Raw genomic sequence first — 15,734 nt, 5'->3', positions numbered from 1 at the left:
CTGTGTGTCAAGCATTGTTCCTCAATGCTATACATGTGGTCACAAGTTTTATTACCAGGACCCTAATGCATAGGCATCAGCATACAAACGAGAGGATAAGAAATCTTACAAGATCATACAGCTAGCGTAGGGCAGAGCATCCAGATGTCGACACAGATGTCCGGCTCCAGAGCCGTGCCCGCCATCGCCACACCATGCATTTTGCATTTCCCAGGTATGGCACAGAAGATGAACCACATACTTAAACAGTAAGGATGACTGATAGCCTGAATGCTTGGCAAGTTAAATAAGTGATGTGTGTATGTAGAAAAAAGAGGGGAAACAAATACTATCTGACACTGTTGGAACTAATGCTTTTGTGGGGCAAATGACATCATTAATAACATTTAAAATATTTTTTTGTTTTGTTTTTATGAGTTGGAGTCTCTGTCGCCCAGGCTGGAGTGCAGAAGCACACTCCCAGCCACCACAGCCTCAACCTGCTGGGCTCCAGCGATCCTTCCGCCTCAGTCTTCCAAGTAGCCAGAACTACAGGCGCGCGCTACCACACCCGGCTAATTTTTTGATTTATTGTAGAGATGAGGTCTCACCATGTTGTCCAGGCTGGTTTTGAACCCGTGGGATTAGGCAGTCCTCTCGCCTCGCCTCCCAAAGTGCTGGGATTATAGGCTTGAGCCACTGTGCCCAGCCTTAAAATATTTTAAATTTTAAATAAATAATATGGTTTTCTTTACTTGGGTGCCTGAGAGTCCTAAAATATGAATAGCCAAGAATGCAACAGAGTTCCAGGGACTTATCTACAGGAGTGCTAACAAAAGGCAGCAATTTAAAGTGTGAGGTTTCTTGTCCCACAGCTCTCTTGGTGGACGTAATTAGCAATGTGGAAGACAAATAAAGGCTGCTTCTTAAATTTGACGGAAGGCCCTCAGAATCCAGAATGGCGTGTTCCATTCTTTGTACCTTCTCAGCACATTTTTCTCTTCCACTAAACAGTGTGTTTGGTATTGTAGGAGATGGTAACCTTCAAGGACGTGGCTGTGGTCTTCTCCGAGGAGGAGCTGAGGCTGCTGGACTCTGCCCAGAGGAAGCTGTACCGAGATGTGATGCTGGAGAACTTCAGGAACCTGCTCTCCGTGGGTGAGGACAGGTGCCCTTTGTTACTCAACAGCAGCTTCCTGGGGTGTCTTTCTGTGTTCAGGTGTTTGAAACTCTGGGACTTTGGAAAGCATCCTCTGAGCTTGAGTACCTGAATGTCCTAATAATTCCTGTGCAACACAGGATGTTTCGAATGGTTCTCTCCAGGCAGAAGTCTGCCCTTTGAGCTGTAAATGGACAAATTGTGTTCCTGCTCCATTGATTTGTCATGAAATCAGTTTCATAAGTGGCTTCAGCTTTTTTGTTTTTCGGAGCACCAATAATTGTTCACTATCCTAACTTTTTTGAGGTATTTTTGGGTTTTTTTTTAAACACTGTATTTGTAAATAACTTAAAGCTAGGCCAGGCATAGTGGTTCATGCCAGTAATCCCAACACTTTGGGAGGCTGAGGTGGGATGATTGCTTGAGGCCTGAAGTCCAAGATAGGCCTGGGCAACATAGCAAGACCACAGATTTTTTTTTTTTAAAAATTAGCCAGGTATAGTGGCACGTACCTATAGTCCCAGCTACTTAGGAGGCTGAGGCAGAAGGATTACCTGAGCCCAGGAGGTTGAGGCTGTGGTGAGCCCTGATTGTGCCACTCCACTCAAACCTGGGCAACAGAGTGAGACTCTGACTCAAACAAAACAAAACAAAACTTAAAACTTACAGACGCTCTGAGGCGCGGTCCTTGGAGACATGTAGCGGTCCCCTGTGTTGCCCATGGCCAACTACCTGATTAGCGGAGGCATGTTCTATGTGCTGGATGACGGACTCACAGCACAGCAGCTCTTCATCTGTGGGGATGGCCTCACCTACAACGATTTTCTCATTCTCCCTGGGTACATCGACTTCACTGCAGACCAGGTGGACCTGACCTCGGCTTTGACCAAAAAGATAACTCTGAAGACCCCGTTGGTTTCCTCCCCCATGGACACAGTCACAGAGGCTGGGATGGCCATAGCAATGGCACTCACAGGAGGTATTGGCTTCATACACCACAACTGTACACCTGAATTCCAGTCCAGTGAAGTTCGAAAAGTGAAGAAATACGCGCAGGGACTCATCACAGACCCTGTGGTTTTCAGCATCAAGGATCATGTGCGGGCCAAGGCCTGACATGGTTTCTGTGGTATCCCAATCACAGACACAAGCCAGATGGGTAGCCGCTTGGTGGGCATCCTCTCCTCAAGAGACATTGATTTTCTCAGGGAGGAGGAACATGACTTTCCTGGAAGAGATCATGACAAAGAGGGAAGACTTGGTGGTAGCTCCTGCAGGCATCACACTGCAGGAAGCAAACGAAATTCTGCAGTGCAGCAAGAAGGGTAAGTTGCCCGTTGTAAGTGAAGACAACAAGCTGGTGGCCACCATTGCCTGGACAGACCTGAAGAAGAACTGGGATTACCCACTGGCCTCTAAAGACGCCAAGAAACAGCTGCTGTGTGGGGCAGCCATTGGCACTCATGAGGATGACAAGTCCAGGCTAGACTTGTTTGCCCAGGCTGGTATGGATGTAGTGGTTTTGAACTTTTCCCAGGGAAACTCCATCTTCCAGATCAATATGATCAAGTACATCAAAGAGAAATGCCCCAATCTCCAAGTCATTGGAGGCAATGTGGTCACATTGCAGTACTTCTTCTCCGATGGGATCTGGCTAAAGAAATATTGTGGTATGGGTTCTCTTGATACCATGGATAAGCACTTCAGTAGCCAGAACCGATATTTCAGTGAAGCTGACAAAATCAAAGTGGCTCAGGGTATGTCTAGGGCTGTGCAGGACAAAGGATCCATCCACAAATTTGTTCCCTACCTGATTGCTGGCATCCAACACTCCTGCCAGGACATTGGTGCCAAGAGCTTGACCCAAGTCCGAGCCATGATGTACTCTGGGGAGCTTAAGTTTGAGAAAAGAATCATCAGCTCAGGTGGAAGGTGGTGTCCACCACAGTCTCCATTTGTATGAGAAGCGGCTTTTCTGAAAAGGGATCCAGCACACCCCCTCAGTTTTTTTTCAATAAAAGTTAAGAAAAAGAAACTTACAGAAAACTTGCAAAAGAACAAGAACAGACCAGGCATGGTGTCTCACACCTGTAATCCTAGCACTTTGGGAAACCAAGGTAGAGGATTGCTTGCGCCCAGGAGTTTGATATCAGCATAAGCAACACAGTGAGACCTCATCTCTACAAAAAATTAAAAAGTTAGCCTGACTTGGTGACACATCCTATACTCCCAGCTACTCAGGAGGCTGAGGTAGAAGGATCATCTGAGCCCAAGAGGTCAAAGCTTCAGTGAGCTGTGATATGTCACTGCATTCCAACCTGGGTAACAGAGTGACACTCCCAACTCCAAAAAAAAAAGAACAAGAGCACTCTGCACCCATGGGAGTCCCCAAAATCGCCCTCACTTCTGATACTAGTTGAAAGTTTTGAGTCCCCAAGACCACCTTCAGGGTTGATAATATGCTAGAAGGATTCCCAGAACTCAGTGTAAGCTTTATCCTCACGGGTATAGCTTATTACAGGGAAAGGAAGCAGATTAAAATCAACCAAGGAAAAAGGCCTATGGGGCAGAGTCCAGGAGTGTTCCAAGCTTGAAGCTTCAAGTTATCCTCTCCCAGTGGAGTTGTGGGCAGCATTAACTCTTTCCAGCAATGATGTGTGACAGTCACATGGAGTTCATTACTGACCCAAGAAAGCTCACCGGAGCCTTAGTGTCCAGACTTTTTATGGGAGCTTGGTTGTGTAGATATGGTTGACCATCTGGGTGACTGACCTTAGATTCCAGTCTCTCCAAAGGCTAAACTAATACCACATGGCTCAAAATCCCCACCATAAATCATATTGTTTAACTTCCTGGTGTGACCCAAGGCCTCTCTGGGTAAACAAAGGACACTTTTGATCAGGCAAGTCATTCTAGAGACTTAGAGATCGCCTCTTGTGACCCAAGGGCAAAGGCCAGATCTTTCTTTGAACAAAGTTAATTCTTTACTGTACAGTCTGTTTTATAAAAAGGAATATTCTCTTTAAAAATTCCCATTACAGAGTCGGGCTCGGTGGCTCAGCCTGTAATCCCGCGCCTTTGGGAGGCTGAGGTGAGTGGATTGCCTGAGCCCGCGGGTTTGAGACCCGCCTGGGCAGTGAGACTCATCTCTACAATAAATCAAAAAATCAGCCGGGCATGATAGCGCGCACCTGTAGTTCCAGCTACTTGGAAGGCTGAGGCGGAAGGATCGCAGGAGCCCAGCAGGTCGAGGCTGCGGTAGCCGGCAGTGGCCACTGCACTCCAATATGGGCGACAGAGTGAGACGGATAGGCGAACGACGATCATATACCCGGACACCTGCTTCTTGAACAGATGACAATTTAATGCTAGTTAATACAGAGCTTTTATACCATTTTCGAAGGGGCAAGACAAAGAAAACTCTTTCACATTCATATCTTTTAAAAGTTACCAGCTAGTGGTCTTAGTAGCGAACAAACCAAGATTCCCATAGGTCTCCAGACAACTTCTTATTCATAAAGCCAACAATGACACTCTCAGTCCAATGTCCCAAATTACAAATGTTTCAAGAAAGTTTCTTTAAGTGTATATTTCTTTATGTGTCAGGAATATTCTCATCTTAGGCTCTTATGTTCTTCAGAGTCCTGTGATCACCTCCCTTGTCCAGATGTCCTCGTTACTTTTCTCTTATCTTGCAGTGCTTGTTTCTAAAGAGAACTCAAAAGAAGCTTTTATTAATGTTTCCCAGGCCCCTCAAGGTTACTTTCTGTTTTAGCTGATCTGTCATAAAAGTGTCTGATTATTATATTATGAGTTTAGTGAAAACCTATTCTATAAATGTTAACTTAGAGTTTTAACTATAGAATTAAGTAGAAACCTTAATATTAATCCTTATCCTAAGTTAGTGAAAGCAGTGTTATAAATCACCTACATAACTCCTAGATAAGTGTTAGAACTTATAATGAATTCATTATAAACTTGTGCTTCTAAAAATCCTTATGTCTAAACACTAAACTGCATAATCCTAAATCAAATAAGGAGTGGATATACTTATATCATTTATTACTTAAGCAATATCTAGTAACTTATAACCAAGTGAAAGAAAGCATTCTTGATGTGCTTCAGAGTTTAACCCTTGCATATGTTAGAAAAGGCCAAGCGGATAGTGGGAAAATGGAAAAATAAACCATGACATTTCCAGGTTACCTGTGATTCTTCGCATAAACATGCCATCTTCTTCTTCCACGACTGCACAGAATTTCTTCAGCTGTATCAACAGCAAAGACGGAAGACAGAAGGGCCTCAGCTGCCTGGACTCGCTTTGCGGCCGGGGGTCCTCAGCGCACCTGGACTTTGTCATCAGGCGGGCCTCCAAGGCTGGCTCCCAACAACGCGCCACCATGCCTGGCTAATTTTTTGATTTATTGTGGAGATAAGGTCTCGCCCAGTTGCCCAGGCTGGTCTCGAACCCCTGGGCTCAGGCAATCCTCTCACCTCTGCCTCCCAAAGTGCTGGGATTATAGGCAAGTGCCACCACACCTGGCCTCTAATACTTTAATATATAATTTATGCTCAAGTTTTATCTGTTAAGCCAGTTATATTCCTTAAAGCATATTTTTCTTCCTCCAAAACAGGATCTAGCCAAGTCTAGTCCAGTTGTCATGTTTCTTCAAATTTTCTTTGATTTAGAACATTTCCACAGCATTTTTTATCTTTTATGACAGTGGCATTTTTTGAGAATATGGTCACCCCTCCCCCTATTTTTAATAGAACATTCCTAATGTTTCCTTCAAAATTAATGTGTCCCAAAAATAGATGATCCACACAGGCAGGAACACTACATAGGTGGAGTGTGTCCTTTTGAGAATCACATCTGAAGGCACATGGTGTCCATCTATCCCTCACCAGGAATGTTAATTTTGGTCCTTCAGTCAAGATGTTGTATATTTTTTCCACTACGTAATTACTTTTCCCCCCTTATAATTGTAGGGCAACACAAATATTTCCCTGTATTAGCACCCAGTGATGATTCTTGCCTTATCTGTACCATGCAAGTTACAAAAGGATTTGGCACTTCCTTCGCATTTAGCAGTCATCACTTGGCATTCTCCAGTAAACAAGAGGTCCCCTTCTCAGTCATTCATTTATTTGTTATTTGTAGGAACTTGTAAGTTTTAAAAAAAATTCTCTATATCCTGACTTCATCACTATGTGTTATATACATGTAAAAAATTTCTCATGTACCCCACAAATTTGCACAAATAAAATCAAAAGTGTTTATTGCTATAATTATTTTGTCCTAAATTTGGCCCCTTTAAGCTGGCTATTGTGCCCTTGTAACATGCTCCCAACATTTTTTTTTTTTTAGCACTTCCTTACAAAATAGTATAGTAAGGGTGTTCTGTGCTCAACTTTTGTTAGGAAATGATATTTAGCACCAAGGTCTGGTTGCTAGGTATGGTCACTGTAGTATCTTTGTTTATTGGTCTCAGGGGCTAGAGCAAGGAGATGGGTATGTGTGTGTGTACATATGCATACACGATACATATAAATATTTATACATATGAATAGAATAACTACTCAGTCTCATTCAAAATAAGAGAAATGAGCCGGGCTCGGTGGCTCAGCCTGTAATCCCGCGCCTTTGAGAGGCTGAGGTGAGTGGATTGCCTGAACCCGCGGGTTCGAGACCCGCCTGGGCAACTTGATGAGACCTCATCTCTACAATAAATCAAAAAATCAGCTGGGCGTGGTAGCGCATGCCTGTAATTCCAGCTACTTGGAAGGCTGAGGCGGAAGGATTGCTGGAACCCAGCAGGTCAAGGCTGCGGTGGCTGGGAGCGGCCACTGCACTCCAGTCTGGGCGACAGAATGAGACTCCAACTCAAAAAAAAAAAAAAAGAGAGAGAGAAATGTTCTGGTCTTTGACCCCGGCAACCATCTTGGCAAGGGAGTGTGTGTGGGGGGTGGGGTAGAGGTCTGGCAACTCACTTGGGCCTCCTCTCTGGCCCCTTCCACCCCTGGCCCTCCCCCCCATGAGAGCTGGTAACCCTTGCTTTGTAAATAAACTCCGACTTGCTCGCCAAAAAAAAAGAGAAATGTTAATTAAAATTATGCTGAAATGCCATTTGTCAACCATGAGATTGGCAAGAATTCAAAAACATAATTCTATATACATTTTTTGGCAAAGTTGTGGGGAATGAAGTATACATTCATACACTGAAAAGAAGAACACAATCCTTAAGGAAGGGGAGTTGACAATATCTAGAAAAGCTAGGTATTTATTTTTCCCCAGCAATTTATTTCTAGAAATATTCCCTAAGGATAGCCCAATACAAAAGAGTATTAACAGTGTAATATACTACAATTCGTGTAAGAAAGAAGGGAAAAGAAGTTAATATACAGGGTATGTCTGTATCTGCGTACCTTATAAAACATGGGAAGGAAGCGTTCATCAGAAGATCATGAAGTTGGTTTCTTACAGTAGGTGGGGGTGACAGGGTGGAAGGGATGAGGGAGAGAACCACACTTAGGTCTGAGTATACATTTTTGTCTAGTTTTGACAAATTGGACGTTATCAAACTTGAACACTTTTGCTCTCCTTGCCTTTTTTGCAGCCCATCAGCCCTTCAAACCAGATCTGATTTCCCAGTTGGAAAGAGAAGAAAAACTTTTGATGGTGGAGACAGAAACCCAGAGAAATGGGTGTTCAGGTGAGAACTGTGCAGCAGGAACACAGCAGCCAGGGGGCCCCTTCGAGACATGAGTCAGAACACGCCCCTTCTCTGTTTAAACTCTTTAGTAGCTGCCCATTTCACACAGTACATTTAAAGTAATCCATGTGGCCTGTTAAGCCCTAAGGCGTCTGCCCCTCAAGCTCCTCTGGCTTTCCATATGCTCCTACTATTTTTTGTCTGTGCTTGTTCGGTCTGTTCCTGCCCATGTCTTCCCCTCAGACCTAACAGTTATGCTTGTAAGTCAGGTTCCTTGACTTGCTTTTCTCTATGCCTTGAATGAATGAATTTGTTAATAGAGGCACAGTCTTTGCTCTCTTCAATTCAGCTTGAAGCAACTGGTAAGTATAGAATAAATCCACATAACTGAAGGATACTGCAGAATGTTGGTTGTCATCTAATGAATGCCTGTCCTAAGTGTTTAGCTGTCCTTGGGTGTTCATAGATAGGTAGCTGTTAATCCTAAAAGACAAGACTAGCCAATCAGCTAAAGGAAGCATCAAAAATTATTATTGCCAGCATCATGATTTGCCTTCCTCATGCAGCAGTTTCAAGTGAGACACTCTTATGTTCATATGCCCAGTGTCTTATCCTTCCATTCTTTACTCTCCTCTCACCCTCCCATCTCCTGACATATAAATAGTATCTTGACATAGCTACAGTCTTGAAGTAGAATTTTCAAGTTGGACATTTATGTGAGTCCAAATATTTTGCTAATGTTTCTTGAGTCCTCAAGAGTCTGATATCAAAAGCCACTGTTGCAACTGTGTAGCAAAGACTGCTCCTGGGAAGGAAAAAAGTGACAATAGAAAATTTCAAAGTAAATTAATTTACTTCTATAATTTTTGGCTTCCATCTCAGTTAAGATTCAGGGTCCTACATGGTGCTTTTAAGAGTAGAGTTGAAGCCAGGCGTGATGGCTCAAGCCTGTAATCCCAGCACTTTGGGAGGCTGAGGCGAGAGGATTGCCTGAGCCCATGAGTTCAAGCCCAGCCTGGGCAAATTGGTGAGACCTTATCTCTACAATAAGTCAAAAAATTATCCGGGCGTGGTAGCGCACGCCTGTAGTTCCAGTTACTTGGAAGGTTGAGGTAGAAGGATCACTGGAGCACAGCAGGTTGACGCTGGGGTGGCTGTGAGCGTGCCACTGCACGGTGACAGAGTGAGACTCCAACTCAAAAAAAAAAAGTAGGGTTCAACAAACTTTTTCTCTGAAGGTTCAGATAGTAATTACTTTAGGCTTTGCTGGCCACATATCCTCTTTGCCATACATATTCTTTGTTTTCTTCATACCATGTTAAAAATGCAAAAATTGGGCAGCCCCTTTGTGTCCCCTCCCACTGTGAGAGTTTTTTGGTCCTCTCAATAAATCCTGCTTTAAAAAAAAAGTAAAAATTAATCTTAGCTCCCAGGCTGTACAAAACAGGCAAAGGCCAGGGTGTGCCAGTCTTCCTGCCTGATATCAGTGGGATCATGTCACCTTTTAAATGATCTTATTTAATTTGCTAATTTTACTAGCATGTTTATATACCTTATAGCAATGTACAAATTTGATCACTTACATTCTTAACATGTTAATTTGTCTCTTTCACTGATACCTTGGAGAAATCCCTCCCACTCTAAGATTATATCTCTGTTATTTTTTTGTGTTTGGTGGATGCATATGTGGATACGACATGCATCATTAAGCCATTTCCCAGCTGATGGGCATTGCTTATTTTTTTTCTTTTAAATGAATACAGACAGTACAGCAATAAAAATTCCGATTCTAATGTCCTTGGGTGATTTTATTTCTATGTAATAAATTACCTGTTGACACAGGGATTCAGAGTGTAAAAGGAGTTATAACCAAAATAAACGTAATTATTCCCTAATGGCTTTCCTGCCACCTGACTTGATTCATATGGGTGAAGAAACTTATTTCTTTCTTTCTTTGTTTTTGAGTTGGAGTCTTACTCTGTCGCCCAGGCTGGAGTGCAGTGGCTTGCTCACGGCCACTGCAACCTCGACCTGGTGGGTTCAGGCAATCCTTCCACCTCAGTCTTACAAGTAGCCGGAACTACAGGTGCATGCTACCACGTCTGGCTAGTTTTTTGATTTATTGTAGAGACGAGGTCTCACCATGTTGCCCAGGCTGGTTTTGAACCCATGAGCTTAGGCAATTCTCTTGCCTCAGCTTCCCAAAGTGCGGGATTATAGGCTTGAGCCACTGCACCTGACTTTTTTTTTTTTTTTTGAGTCAGAGTCTCACTCTGTCATTCAGGCTGGTGTGCAGTGACACACTTACAGCTACTGCAGCCTTGACCTGCTGGGCTCAGGCAATCCTTCTACCTCAGCCTTCCAAGTAGCTGAAACTACAGGTACACACCACCATGTCTGACTAATTTTTTTCATTTATTGTAGAGATAAGGTCTCGCCAAGTTGTTCAGACTGGTCTCAAACCCCTGGGCCCAGGCAATCCTCTCACCTCTGCCTCCCAAAGTACTGGGATTACAGGCAAGAACCACTGTGCCCAACTGAAAAAACATTTTAAAAATGATTCTTATAACCATTGTCTTGGCAAGTCTTCTCTAAAAAAACTAGCTCCATTTGCATTTACACCAGGAAAGAGAAAGGTGTCAACAAATAACAGTCCTAAACTGTCTATTTCCTTGTAGGATTTCCTAAGTTGCTGCCCACCCATCTCTTCCGATGTCAGTATCTGCATCCCTGCTCCCTAGGCTCCATTTCCCCATGCCGAGCAGGGAAGGTTCAGAGTAAGAAGCATAAGAACAACGAAGAGTGGCACCCTACCTTCTCCATCCTCTATTCAAAAATAGGGCATGTTATTGCTTTCTCTTTATTCCCCACAGGTTAGCTGTTCAATAAACAACTGTTAATATAGGTTTTAGATAGTTTTTAAACCTTGTTTCTCATTAAGACCCGGTATGTAATTTCCAACTGGTAAACACTGCAGCCTGAGAAATGATGATGTTGAACTCTGTGGTTCATACATCCTGAGGGTCAGAAAGAATGTATTTCAAGTGATAATTTGTTCCTTATATTTTTAATCTGCAGTCCATGTAGGCATGAAACCAAGAGGTACAAGCCTACATATTGATATTTTCCCAAACTTTCACATTTGAACTTTCCATTTGAGCCTTGTCTGTTTGATTAAGGAGTTTATACCTTCCTTAACGATTTAGACCAGTGGTTTTCATACTTTTTGGCCATGACCCTCAGAATGTGATGTAACCCAGGACAGACCTATGGATGTGTACGTGTCTGCATAGCTGAAACAAGCATTTCACATTTCATGCAGTAATGCCCTGACATGCACCTTTGATGTTTTCTATCCTATTTTTTAGTTGCATGTTACATTCTTTTAAATTGATTTCAAGCTTCACTAATTGTGTCCTCACCATTCATGTTCTCACAGTTATAGGCCATACATTCCAAATTTGTACATCCAACAATATCCCATAACCTGTTTGTTTTTTTTTTTTTGAGTTGGAGTCTCACTCTGTCGCCCCGACTAGAGTGCAGTGGCCGCTCCCGGCCACCGCAGCCTCGACCTGCTGGGCTCCAGCGATCCTTCTACCTCAGCCTTCCAAGTAGCTGGAACTACAGATGTGCACTACCACGCCCGGCTAATTTCTGATTTATTGTAGAGATGAGGTCTTGCTACTCAGGCAGGTCTCAAACCCGCGGGCTCAGGAAATCCACTCACCTCAGCCTCCCAAAGCGCGGGATTACAGGCTGAGCCACCAAGCTCAGCCTCACACACACACATTCAAAAGTGGCACCATTCATCTAAATCTGATCTATCTTCTGGTGTTCTGAGGGACCCTGAGGCTGTGCTGTCATTTGGGCACCTTTAGGAAACACAACAGAAGAACTTTCTTTTAAATAAAGACCAAAGTAGTTCCAGAACATATATTAAACTCTTTCAGTGTTGAAGTTTCCTTCGCTTCATGGTACACATTCAGTTTTTAGAAATGCCATGGGTCTACTGGTGAGTTAGATTTCTCCAGTATTATCTCTAAAGAGTCTCTCACAGATAAGGTTCCTCCTACTCTGGTCTTCTCTGTCCCAAGTTGAATGTCATTGTCCAAAGTGAAAAGAGGAACAATTGAATAGAAGTTGGTATTTTTCTAAGAAATAGTCCCTAAGAATTCCTCATCTTTAATTCTGCTTCTTTTAGGGTATAATTATGTAGCACTGGACATAAAAACTTCCTGTTTCTATCAATAGGTTCCAGACAGCTGTTCTTATTGTAAATTTTAATTCTTTTAAGGCTTATTTTGGGTCTCAAACATTGTGTTAATAGTTGCTGCAATTCTAACAATTTTATATGTTAACATTAACTAAACCTTAACTTTTAACACCACCTTTCATAAATATTTTGTGATGTCTTAGACATGCCAATTAGCTCAGTGTGGTGGCACACACCTGTAGTCCCAACTACTTGGGAGGCTGAGGCAGAAGAATCACTTAAGCCCAGGAAGTTGATGTTACAGTGAGTTATTATCACTCCACCCTAGGTGACAGAGTGAGACCCTGTCTTTAAAAGAATTAGAAAGACTCATTCCCTGGGCTCTGCCTATGAGTCTTTTAGTTCTCATACTTTCATTTCATTTACAAGATTCTTATGACCTTTGTGTTTCTTATTATCAGCCTCAACCTGAGCATCACTCTGCCTCTTGTACAACCTTTCAACTTTCCAGAAAAATTTCCACCATTACCAGTTCCTTTCCCATTAAAAATAACTTACGTGTATCTGCCCTTTGAGTTCTGTGAGTGAGAATGACTCAAACTATGATTTATTCATCAATGTTTCTTCAACAACTGCTGCTCACTAGGCAGTGTTGTAGGCAGTGAGGCGAATGCAGTCCGCAAATATATCATTGGATGTTCTATTCTAGTGTGGACAGACAGACATACACAAAGAAATAAGCGAGAATTATGTCTGAGGATAATATTAATGAAAAATATCCCATCTTCCTGTTTTTTGGATACTATAGAAATTTACTATGCTGCCAAGTATCAAAAGAGTGCATGTTATTCATTCAACTTTTTTATCCAGTGCCTCAGCAAGGATACTTCTCACCAGGAGGCGAAGATCTGCTATCTGCTTATAATCTGAGCTTTGATAACTAGGTGACAAGCCATTTATACCCATATGTGCCTTCAACTCTTTCTGGTGCCTCAGATTTCCTAAACATTAAGATAATTTTCCAGTAAAATGACACAAGCCAAAGGCAGTATTCAGTGGATTTTGTTCATGGCTGATGAGTGCCTCAAGGGACACCTACAGATGCGATATTTTTTTTCTGATGTCTGTTGAGTTGAATTCTGTCATAGTGTTTCCCAATCTGACCTGCACTGTGTCCCTTGGTAATTGTGAAATATCTTTTGAAAGGAGTTAAAACAGATAATGGCTTACAGTGACTTAGAAGAGCTTATTATTTTCATGAGGATAAACAGCTCATTAGAAAGGCCCTGTGATGCCTCAAGCTTAGAGAAAAGGTTTGTGTTTACCTCTTCAGCAAAACATTTAACACACACACTCATTACAAACAGATAATATTACCATGTTCATGTGCCAGGAATAAAAGAAAACATTATTAAAACAAAATGCATTTGTCCACTCTTAACTATATTATTTCCAGTTTGAGACTATCTCCTCTTTTTCTCCTTTAAATCTCCAGGCAACTCATAATAAATTATGATAACAAATTTATGGTTTTACTAGGCCTTTTTTTTTTAATTGGAGTCTCACTCCTTCACCCAGGCTGGAATACAGTGGCACGCACGCTCACTGTCACCCCAGCGTCGACCTGCTGGGCTCCAGTGATCCTTCTGCCTCAACCTTCCAAGTAGCCGGAACTACAGACATGCGCTACCACACCCAGCTATTTTTTATTTTACTGTAGAGACAAGGTCTCGCCAAGTTGCCCAGACTGGTCTCGATCCCGCAGGCTCAGGCAATCCACTCGCCTCAGCCTCCCAAGGTGTTGGATTATAGGCTGAGCCACCGAGTCCGGCCTACTAGGCCTTTAGAACAGAGCCATCATGTTTGATGTCCAGGTTGTGTTGCAAAGCTCCGATTTTGCAGCATGCAGATAGCCTGAATTATGTGGATCCTACTTGTATGCAAGTTGAGTATCCCTTAACTGAAATGCTTTGGACCAGAAAGAAGTGTTTGGGATTTCTCTTTTTTTTTTTTCCAGATTTTGGAATATTTTCACTATACTTACCAGTTGAGCATCCTTAATCTGAAGTGATCCAATGAGCATTTCCCTGGAGCATCATGTTGAGTGTTCAAAATGTTTCCGATTTTGGAGCATTTTGGATTAAGGATACTCAGTCTGACCTGGTATAGCCAAAGAAGAGGCATTTTCTAAGTATTCTTAGAAATAGTGACATGAATTTTCCTCTGGCTCATTCAAGTTTCATGTTATGACCCAAATGTAAAATCTTGAAATCTCTAAAAAAAGCATTTACTTGTGCATATATCTGCATTCTCTCTATCCTTGTAGGAAGCAAGAATCAACAAATGATGGAGAGCATTCAAGAAGTGGGATTAAGCTACCTTTCCCCCAAAGAGCTTTCCTCCTGTCAGACCTGGCAACAAGATTCAGGCAGGTTAACCAGGCATCAAGAGCTCATGAAAGACTTTCAGGGGGAGAATTCTCAATTGCAAGAACAAGGTGATTCCTTCTGCCAGGTTTGGGCAGGAATGCCAGTTCAGATTTCTGAAGATGAGAACTATATATTGACTCACATAAAAAGTCAAGAGTTTCCATCTTGGAGGGCCCAGTATTCTTGGAGGAAAATGCATCTGATGGAGTTACATAATTATCAGTGTAGATGTCAGCAAATTTCAATGAAAAATAATTTCTGGAAAAGTGACAGCCTCAGTCAGATCTCACGTCACAGCGATAATCTGAGGGTACACAGAAAAGAAAAAAACTATAGCTGCCATGACTGTGGAGAAGATATAATGAAGTTATCATTGCTTAATCAGGACTCAATTCAAACAGCGGAGAAGCTGGACCCATGTACTGAGTACAGAAAAGCCTTCATGAATAACTCCAGCTCTGAAGCTCACCAACAGTTCAACTTGGAAGGGAAGCCATGTGGAAAGGGCTGTGGTTATAGGTCAGCTCTTCATGTTCATCACAGTATTCAGAGAGAAGATGATGGTGTCATTGAGAATTCCCGTCTGCAATCCAATCAGAGAGTGCTTGCAGAGGAGAAACCATGCAAATGTGGGGAATACGGTGAGAACTGCAATCCGTACTCCTCTCTGAATAATTATGAACTTATCCACACAGGGGAGGCATCCTGTAGATGCAACATTTATGAGAAAACCTTTGGTCATAGTTTAGACATTAACAGTATTTTTAGGGTCCAAACTAGGGATGACCCTTATGAATATGAGGAGAATAGGAATGTCTTTCATCAGAATCCGTGTCTTCGAGTCCATCAGAAAATCCACACTGAAGAGCAACTATACAGAAGTGTTGAGCATGGAAAGGGTTTCATTTGTAGTTCAAATCTTAATATTCAACATAGAGTTTACATGGAAGAGAATCCCTGTAATTCTGAGGAGTGTGGTAATGGCTTCAATCTGGCCTCACATTTTCAAGATCTTCAGATAGTTCACACTAGGGAACAACCATATAAACATTATGTATGTGGTAACAGCTTCAGTCGAAATTTGAATCTTCAAGGCCATCAGAAAATTCACATTGGAGAGAAACCTTATAAGGAATGTGGGAATGGCTTCAGCTGGAGTTCAAAACTTAAAGATCATCAGAGAGCCCATGCTGGACAGAAGCCACACAAATGCAATGCGTGTGGCAAAGGCTTCAGTC

At 42.4% G+C, this 15,734-nt stretch overlaps 1 protein-coding gene and 1 pseudogene across 2 annotated transcripts in view; both read left to right on the top strand.

Annotated features, from left to right (window-relative positions):
* Positions 1–15,730, top strand: part of LOC103272909 (zinc finger protein 112-like) — a gene marked incomplete at its 3' end in the record, with an annotated part of 36,266 nt that extends 20,536 nt beyond the window's left edge. Inside the window, exons 2-4 of the mRNA XM_008070371.1 lie at positions 1,011–1,137; positions 7,756–7,851; positions 14,394–15,730. Coding sequence (XP_008068562.1) covers positions 1,014–1,137; positions 7,756–7,851; positions 14,394–15,730 — 1,557 coding nt within the window. The remainder of the gene's footprint in view (positions 1–1,010; positions 1,138–7,755; positions 7,852–14,393) is intronic.
* Positions 1,832–3,101, top strand: LOC110596738 (annotated as a pseudogene). Its single transcript, XR_002482675.1, has one exon. The product of XR_002482675.1 is annotated as an inosine-5'-monophosphate dehydrogenase 2 pseudogene (transcript).
* Positions 15,731–15,734: the final 4 nt, after the last annotated feature.

This window comes from Carlito syrichta, unplaced genomic scaffold, assembly GCF_000164805.1.
Source record: "Carlito syrichta isolate Samal-C Ts95f unplaced genomic scaffold, Tarsius_syrichta-2.0.1 Scaffold313379, whole genome shotgun sequence".
Taxonomy (NCBI): Eukaryota; Metazoa; Chordata; class Mammalia; order Primates; family Tarsiidae; genus Carlito; species Carlito syrichta.
Note: the sequence above shows the minus strand (reverse complement) of the source record. Positions and strands in the feature narration are given on the sequence as shown.